The sequence below is a fragment of the Aptenodytes forsteri genome, unplaced genomic scaffold, assembly GCF_000699145.1.
Source record: "Aptenodytes forsteri isolate BGI_AS27 unplaced genomic scaffold, ASM69914v1 Scaffold15, whole genome shotgun sequence".
Classification (NCBI taxonomy): Eukaryota; Metazoa; Chordata; class Aves; order Sphenisciformes; family Spheniscidae; genus Aptenodytes; species Aptenodytes forsteri.
The window spans coordinates 8,753,091-8,762,561 of NW_008795129.1; the positions used below are offsets into that span (position 1 = coordinate 8,753,091).

At 45.5% G+C, this 9,471-nt stretch overlaps 1 protein-coding gene across 1 annotated transcript; it reads right to left on the minus strand.

Annotated features, from left to right (window-relative positions):
- Positions 1-6,232: 6,232 nt before the first annotated feature.
- LOC103897667 (cytochrome P450 26A1) lies at positions 6,233-9,343 on the minus strand. The gene is made up of 7 exons (XM_009277770.1): positions 9,145-9,343; positions 8,729-8,959; positions 8,336-8,623; positions 8,065-8,214; positions 7,587-7,721; positions 7,221-7,373; positions 6,233-7,029 (listed from the first exon to the last, which is right to left on the minus strand). The coding sequence occupies exons 1-7, from the start codon at positions 9,331-9,333 to the stop codon at positions 6,688-6,690; spliced, it is 1,488 nt and encodes a 495-aa protein (XP_009276045.1). The 5' UTR covers positions 9,334-9,343; the 3' UTR covers positions 6,233-6,687.
- Positions 9,344-9,471: the final 128 nt, after the last annotated feature.

Here is a 9,471-nt window from a genome sequence, read left to right on the forward strand (position 1 = left end):
ACACTAGGGTGAAAATCACCTGTGTGTTATGCAGCCAGGGCTGTGGTACGGTGCTGGAGCGGTGGGGCTGTTTGCCTCGCTGGTGGTTCCCCTTTGTTCCCACCCTATCTCCTTCCATTCTTGTCAAAGTTAAGGACAATTCACAAAAGAGGAGGCTATTGCCAGGTCAGGGCACAGTTTCCAATTACTCTGTGGTCCCTCGGCTTCCAAGGGAAGCTTTGGAGAGAAGCAGGGTGTTTTATGAGTAGGTGAATGATGTAGACTGGTAAGTAAGAGGAAAAAACCCAACCCTATTCACGCAGACTGGCACTACTATAGCTAGCAGGGCACTATCCAGTCCCCTTCTTCCTTTCCCATAGGATACAGACAGGTTGTTGATTCAGAGAGGCCTAGGTATAAAATAAAGGCTATTAGGTAAAGCATACCACAGCCCCTTGCTTCTTTCAGTCAATTAAGTCAGCAAGCCAAGAAAACCAAGACCTACCATCATTCCACTGCAAATTCAGATCTAATCCTGAAAAGATGTTTGTTCTGCTGACATTTTACACACAAGAGCAATATATTTCTGAGATACAGATATACTAAGTTAATGTTGACCCTATACACCTAAAGCAGAAAGAAAAACTAAGTTGGTGTTCTTCCCTCAAAATAGTGATTCCTGGAGGAAGCTATTTCATTTAAAGCAGCATTAACAAAGATGACTTAACACAGTCTTGGTAGATGTGTGCCTGTGCACATCTCCTCCTTAAACTGCCTCAGCTGTACCTAGACCGCTGCTCAGGACCCAGATCTCCGTATCGACACCGATCTTTTCAGCTCCCAACCACCTCAGAAAGTTACTGACCTGCCTCCTACCCGAAAGAGTGCAAATGGGACTGCCTTTTGGTTACTTTTATCTGTGGAGAGATCCTGTGAGGGGCCCTCACTCTGGAATTTATTCCCCCCATTGCTCGAAAACAGCCTCCAACAATCTTTGACCTTCTGGGTAAGCTGCGAGGCCCAAATCCAAGGATTTGTTTTGGGAGAAGCATAAGAAAGGTTGGCATTTGTGGGTGTGGTAGGAAAGCATGTTGTCAATAGCTGATTTAGTCCTTGGCTTATAATTTTCTCGTGTTGTGGCAGTTAGCCTGTATGGCAGTGTAAACTTAACCCATGGAGACTTAGGCTTTCTTAAATGGTCATAAATTGGGGAAAAAAAAAGCATTGAAATCAACCAGTGTATGAATGATTGTGTGTTTGTGAACAAAATGACCTGGCAAACAAGTACGTCATAAGTCACTTTTGCTAAAATGATCCTTCTAGCCTTGCAAATCACACAAGTTCTGCATGTGTATCTGGGGCACTAACAGCATACACAAGTGAAACAGCCTTGTGGGACTGCTAATAAAGGAACAAGTAACACTTTAATTAACTGAGAATACTTAATATGTTGCCCTGCCTATGTTGCAACTGCAAGGCGAGCTGTAAACACCTATTAAACCAGCACTGTTACGTCCTACTACCAAACTTCTCGTCTGCCACCTTTTAAATATTTTAATCTGAGATTCTTTAAAAGCTGTCTGCGCTGCTTTTACCCTCTGGATGTAAACAGATTTGTTAAATATTTTTTTTCTAACCCACCCACGAAGTTACATTCATTTACATAACTTAATGAAGGCTGCATTATTCATTGAACTTCTCATATAACATTTTTCATAAGACATTATTAAACAAGTGAAGCAAGCCAGTCTAGTAATGAGCCTTCTCTAAACTTGCTGCCAGTTATGTTTCCTTTCTCCTAATCTATCACTCTAATGGTTGCAACTAATAAACTTCTCGAATCTTTTCTGCTAATCTGTATATGTTTTGCACTGCATGCTGGATGTGTAACTTGACAGAGAATTTACAATACAAACCACCTGGCAAACAAAACTATCTGGATTAACAAATGCTATCCAAACTCTTTTTTGTTATAATAGAGAAGACAACTACATGCAACATAGTACCTTTAAGCCATAAATAAAGTAACTAATTTGGGGCTGGAACATACCCTACTGAGCAGTGTGTCCCAGACACAAGATTTGTGACTGCCTTTTATAATTCCAAAAACATTGCCAACATTGCCAGAAGTCAATAGATTGAAGTTTGGTTTACGTGAATGTTCAGCAGAGACACAGCCTTGTATAGGATCCTATAGGCTCGTATAGGATCCTGTTAGACTGTTCTAGGAAAGATGGTATGTAATATTTTTAAGGTAAAGAAATTCTGCAATGGATTGCTTGCACTTGGGCTACTTAATCTGTATTTGGGACTAAGTCAAAAGTAGTTGGATTTTCAGGAAGCCTAAGCAGTGCAGCTCCCTTTGAGACAGATAGCAAATTTTGAGAATTTATACCTCATAAAAATTAATTCTAATGCTTAAAAAAAGAGAAAGGGGTGGATCTAGGGGTCTAATTTTATGTATATTAGTTTTAAATGACTTGGGCATATTCTTTTATCAGCATCCACCCTGAACACCTCTGCCAACATGTAGAATTAACAAAACACAGCAGTGTTCTGTTCTCAAAGATGACTAGACGCAGATTTATAAAAACAGACTTACAGCACTTAGGAAAGCGCCACTTGAAAGTCAAGGATGGAATATTTTACATATTATTTTTTCTTGGTACCTCTCCAAAGGTTACTCTAAATCACTGACCAGAATAAAATAGGAAAACATACGATAAATTGAAATGGGGTAGAAAGAAGGACAACCTTTTTGTCAGCCTCTCATCTTGCAAGGTCCAGGAAAAGAATCCTGTAGTAAAGGCACAAAATAAAATAAAATGTCAGAAAAATAAGTGTGAAACCTTAAGTATACAAGGCTTCAAATGATACTGTCCCTTCAGTAAGTGCTTTTATGAACCAAAAGAAAAAATCCTTTCCTGGTTCAGCTGCTGAAAGTAACATGAAAGTAACATGTCCTAGTGTCACTAGGACAAAATAAATAAATCTGGTCAAATTATTTTTAATCAAGCAATATTTTTTTTATTTCCAATGAGTCTTCAGCATTCATTTGCACATTTTTTCTGTACTCATATAACCATTGCCAAAATTCACTATTACCTGTTCTGACCTTACCTGGAAACACTATTGCCTTTCAATCAGGAATTGATTTATCAAGTAGCATTCCTCAATGTCAATTTACACCAATGTCATTCTTTGATGTCATTTTTATTCAAGAATGGATTTAACTGTGTGTTGTTAAAAGCTGTACATTTAGCATCTCATAGAGACTTCAGAAATTCTAAGCACCAAAGATGCTGCTGGCTGGCAGGAGCTGTTATTCACATGGGTTTAGGAGAAGCGTGGGTTCCAGCAACCCACCTTACCCTCAGAGAAGAACCAGCATGCTACATGTAAACCACGGCTTTTTACTCCAGGACCAAAGCATAGCATGTACCGAATCGTGTGCCTTTTTTTGGAGAGAGACCTAGTCAAAGATTTTTCTTCTAAATGACAGGTTATCGGAGAGGTGGAGTATGAAATACCCCAAACAGTCCCAATTACAAGGAGGGAGGGAGTGCTCCCCACCAAATCTGGCCCTTTAACGTGTTTCAGTCTGTGAGCCGTGGAGCACCAGTCACTTACAGTAACACACGGTAACACTTGCAAAAGGAAAGTTAGAGCATGGCTCTAGGAACTACCTGTTAGCAGCGGAGCAGGCTGGAGCAGCTGCTTCCTCTTCCTGCCTCCTCGGTCTCCGCTGCAGCGCCCAGCACAAACAACGTTCGCGCAGGGAGCTGGAGCGAGGACCTGGTGTGCCTGAAAAACAGTGGGGTTTCTGGTAGATAATTTTTCGGCAAGATCAGTTCCTGGATCCAGCATAATAAAAGGAGCAGGGGCTGGAGGTGCAGGAGCCGGTCAGCCCCTAAACAGCAGCCACAGGCTTAGCAAGTGCCCACACCAGCCGCTGCTGAGCAGGCAAAGCTACATATAATCATACCAGAGCTCACCTGAAACTGGTCTGCAGCCAGCATCTAAGCTGTCAAGATACAGCTGCATAGAGGAGATTAGCAGGGGTTGTAAAACCTGCTCAAGAAGTTGGGCAAATATTTTAGCAATTAACCCACACTGAGCTCCATATTACTGCAGCTACGCTGCTACCATTTCTTGGGATAGCTTGTTTAAAGCTAACTCCGAGATGCCTAAATTACACAGCAGTGACAGAGCATTTAACTACAGAGATAAATTATACAGGGGCAGTGCCTAACATAGGTTATGTTGTCATGATTTACAACAGCTGAGGATGTGCCCCCAGATGTCCAGACAAAATCAAATTAAGTATATGATTTTTTTTCCCAAACATAAAAGCCTTGCAAACTTGACTCAAAAATAAAAAAGGAAACAGAGAAATGCATGTATGACCTTAGACTTATACTGTGAAAGAGTGTTCAGATTCTCCGTATTCTCCAGACAGCAGACAGCACTTAGATTCCCATTCTTTATAAAAACAAAATATAAACTAAAATAATATGAAGACCATGCAAAACGTTCCCACATATAAAAGACTTCAATTAAAAATAAACAAAACATATAAAGAATATCAGCATCGATTTGGATTTGCAGAATGTTGTAATGTTAGGAAGAAAATGTTAATAAGGGATACCAATACAAGAGTCTTGCTGTTCTCCAGACTTCAGACCACCTCCAAATCAGGATCAGGGTTTGCAATTTTCTGCTACTATATTGGTAATAAAGGGGTCTTAAACTGAGATTATTCATCAAATCCGTGAAAAACATAACAGTACAAGAGGTTTGCATAGTAAAAATTATTTAAGGTTTTAAACATTACCAAGAAGACTCAGGCACTATCTAAAAAGAATATCTTTTGTATTTTAAGACTACAAAAAATTGAATATGAAAAAGTCTTGATAGATATGCTCATGTGTAGGTTGTATCTAAGGTCTTACGTTAGAAGCTTATGTATTTAAAATGCTATCTGGAAACACATCAAATGTATTATAGAAACACTCATTTAAAAGAATCCAAAACCTCACAGATGCTATTAAACACCTGCAGTGATTTTGAGCAACTTAACTCCATCCTTAATTTTGACCTTGGGAGAACATAACGAATAAGTGACTCTTTTCCAGGAGCAAACAAAAAACTAAATTAGTCTATATGGTGCTATAAGTGTTCGTGACACTGAATTACATTGGTTTACTTTGTAGATGTTTATAGAACCAGCCTATGTTGTTTGACTTTTAAGGGAAGACTAATAGGTGTAGTGAGGGGGGGGGAGGCGGGGAAGAGCACAAAAAACCTTATGGTTAAGCCAAAACAGGGGTCATGCCTCGGGCATTTTATCTGCCCTGCTTACACACCCCCGGGGAATCGCATCTCAACAGTTGATTCCCTGTTAATCAATTCACATTAGTGCCTGCCTTTTAGTTTTCACTTTGCTGAATTCCAGGAAAGAAGTTCTTAAACCAAATGCATGCTCTATCTCTGACCTAGTCAGAGCTGTCACATTTCAAGAAGAAATCACAGCAGATTTTATTTGCTCTACCAGCCGATAAGAGACACCTTCGTAAGTAAAGATTCATAGCCAGCAGACTCAACACAGAACAAGATCCAGTGGTCTGTTTATACGGGTCAGCAGTAATATCGGAGGAGAGGACCTTTATGGAATTTTTTTTTCCTCAACCTATTTTCTCTAGCTACAGAGAAAGACTCATGTTACACGTTATTCTGCTTCCCTTTACTTTCTATTTACTATGGCTCAAGATTATGTGCTTGATAAGGAGACCTGTAGCACTTGCTATCACTCCATACCGTTTTCAGTGAGCGTGTATGTTTTTGCACTGCTCTTGCCACTTACAGGCTAAAACTTAAAACAATTTACTATTCACAAGTGAGAACCACATTGGGGGTGGGAGGCAGGGGGGAGTAATGAGCATAGGAATAGTGAATAGCTCATTCACAAAAGCAGATCTGACTTTACCTCCAAACCCTTTAGACCCATTAGTTAAGCTCCTCTCTAGCATACATGCAGATCTTCATACAGAGGATCATCAAAAATAAACTTTATTATCAAACTTAAAATTCACACATTAAACATAAGATCTAGACACAAATAATACTGAAAACATTCTCAGACAATAACCATTTTAGGTTCATTCACAAAAGCAGATCTGACTTTACCTCCAAACCCTTTAGACCCATTAGTTAAGCTCCTCTCTAGCATACATGCAGATCTTCATACAGAGGATCATCAAAAATAAACTTTATTATCAAACTTAAAATTCACACATTAAACATAAGATCTAGACACAAATAATACTGAAAACATTCTCAGACAATAACCATTTTAGGTAATTTGGATGAGTAGCTAGTTACCATTGTTTCAAATGCCTGTAAGAATATTTTTTAATACATACACCATTGTGAAATGTCTTCAAATGCTTAGCTGGCCAGCTTTCAATAAGATTTTTAAATAGGGGGAAACATTTCTATAGAAATAACATTATCTAATTATGAATCAGAGACCCATAATTGTAGTGCTTGGGGGAAAAAGTATCATAGCCTTTTGAAATATTTAGAAGACATAAATAACTATTGTACATTTACAAGTTTAAATATTTAAAGGCCTTTGTTACTATAAAAAGTTGCTATGTACACGTTAGATGCTATATAGAAATCCAGCCAGAGGCAAGCATTGAGCTCTCAGATTTGGCCGCTGAAACCTATGAATTTGGTAGGCAGATTGTCCACGGGGTACACTATGGGGCCCGTTTTCATTGTAGGAGGTCCATTCAGCAGCTGCCAGTCACAGCTCCGAGCCAACTCCACTGTAAATATTTTTAGAAGGACTTTTGCAAACTCTTTGCCCACGCAGCTCCTCAAGCCCCCACCGAAAGGAATGAAACTGAACCTAGAGGAATCCTCTGGAGATGGAGACATGAAGCGGTCCGGGTTAAATTCATCCTTGTTGGTGAAGAGATCTGCCACATCGTGGGTATCACAGATACTGTAGATAACATTCCAACCTTTAGGGATCTGGTAACCCTATCAAAAGAAGAGAAAGGAGACATGATGCGCCTTGCTGTGTTAAATAAGGTGAAGTGTCAGCACAGGACATGTCGGTGCACCCCACCTCCCCTCCTGGCTTCCTGCAGGTCACGCTAAGGCAGATAGGCTACGTGAATGCACTAGTACTTTGCAGCTGCACTGAGGAGTCGAGCCCAAGCCCTGCTTACGTTTAGCTCAAGGGTCTTGAGTGCAACTCGAAATCCTCCAGGAACAGGAGGGCTCAGCCTGAGGGTCTCTTTGATGACACAGCCCGTGTACTTCAGCTGCTCCAAGATCTCCATGTCCAGCTGCTTCTCTTGGCTGGGACTGCACAGTAACCCCTAGAAAGGAAGATGCTGCCATGACTTTTATGGAGCAGGTGGCCAGGGCTCCCGGCACTGCAAAGCAGCTGCCCCTCAGCAAGTGGTGTTTTCCTGCCACCCCTTAAAAGAAGGGCACCACCTGGGTCGAGGGGAGCCCTGTCTGGGACACCTCTCCTGGAGGTACCTTCCCACTGCCCGCTCCTGTGAAATGGCTCTGGGGGAGACACTTACCTTCACCTGCAGCTCTTTCCTCACTTTCTGCAGGACATCGTGGTGGAGCCCTAGGAAGGCGATCAGCGACGTGGCAGCGCTAGCAGTGGTTTCGTGGCCCCCAAACAGCAGCTCTGTGGCAGACTCCTTCAGCTCCTTATGCACAGGACAGAAGAACACAAAACAGGTCTTGAATATAGTATCTCCACCAAACCCATTCCACCACCACATCGCTGTGCATCACTCCCAGGCTGGAGCAGACACCCAGGGGCCAGGATGGGGGTACCACTTATGCTCCCTGGGGACATGACCCTGGTCCTGTGCTCCCATCCAACAGCCTGGTTGCAGCCTCTGCACCCCAGTGCACTACACAAGCTGGTTTATTGCATGGGGAGAGGGGGCTGAGCCTCCTGCTCTCTCCTTTTGGCTCCAAAAAATAAGCATGCTGCTGACAGAGAGGCTGGGGGAAGGGGACGGACCTGGCCTTGGGGAACCTCACCTGCATGTTGAGCTGCTCCCCATTGCCCTGTGTGTGCTCCATCAGCAGCTGCAGCGCATCCTTGTAGCCACCCTCAGGCTCCTTGCGGGCCATCTTGGCACGGATGTTCTCCTCGATCTTGGCATGGATGATGTTGCGTGCCCGCAAGCCCTGGCCAGGCAGCAGGGAGAGCAACGTGGGACTTAGGCCAATACTGCCATCCCTCCCATCCATTCCCTGCTGCCCTGGCTGCAGGGGCACCCCTCTCCTCCCGGCCCGCCAGGAGCCTTACCCGGTAGAGTCCGCTGAAGGGCACATCGATGGGGAGGGAGAAGAGGTTGCGGATCATCTCCTCGAAGGCTTCCACCAGCTGCTGCTCGCCATCGGGGCTGGCCTGGCAGGGCTGAAAGCCCAGCAGGATCCTCATGGCGATGCGAAACATGAGGCGTTTCACCTCAGGGTACACCAGCAGGCAGGGCCCGGCGGTGCCCAGCCACTGTGCCAGGCAGGCGCTCACCTCCTCCTGGATGACGGGCACGTAGTGCTGCAGGGCGTCCCGGGAGAAGGCCCGCATGATCACCTGCCCAGGGGGGACGAGGAGGAGGAGGAGGAGGAAGGGGATACAGGCTCAGCCGCCGCGCCTGGGGCGGCCGCGCCCGCTCCCCGCCCGCCGTCGGGGCCGTACCTTTTTGCGGTGCTTGTGCTGCCCGTTGTGGAGGTTGGAGAGGCAGCCCGGGCCAAGATGGTGCGAGGCCGGCCACTGCACGGAACGGAGCACGGAGACGAGCCGGTGCTCGCCCAGCAGGATGTGCCGCACGTTCTCGGCGCCCATCACCCGCACCGTGGGGCGCCCGAAGAGGTGAGTCTTGTAGATGAAGCCGTATTTCCTGCGCTTCATCTGCAGGAATTTCCGCCTCTGGGCAGGGGAGGGGGGGAAATAATAAAGTAAATTTAAAAAAGGAGGAGAGGAAGGGGCAGGGAGAGCAGCTCTTTCCCACCTGGGCACGGGAGCCCGGCGAAGCCGCTGCTTATCCCCCTCCCCTGCAGCCAGAGGAGGAGCCGGGGCGCTTCTCCACTCCCCGCGGCATCGCCTCGCCTTACCTGCAGCACCATCTGCAGCGTCTCCCCGAAGAAGGGGAGCCCCATGGTGCCCGGGGGCAGCGGGAGCGGGCAGCTGGGGTCGCGGCCGCTCACGCAGTACAAGTTCCAGAGCTTGACGGCGGCTAGAAAGAGCAGAAGGGGCAGCAGGAAGGTGCACAGGGCGCTGGCGACCAGGGCGGAGAAGCCCATGGCTGGGGAGCGAGTCCAGCCCGGCCCCCCGGGAGCTCCGAGTGCGTGGGCGGAGGAAAGGTGCTGCCGGGCGCGGCGGCAGCGGCTCGCTCCCCGCCGCACCGCGCTCCGGCTGCGGGACGCCGCCGACAGCCGACA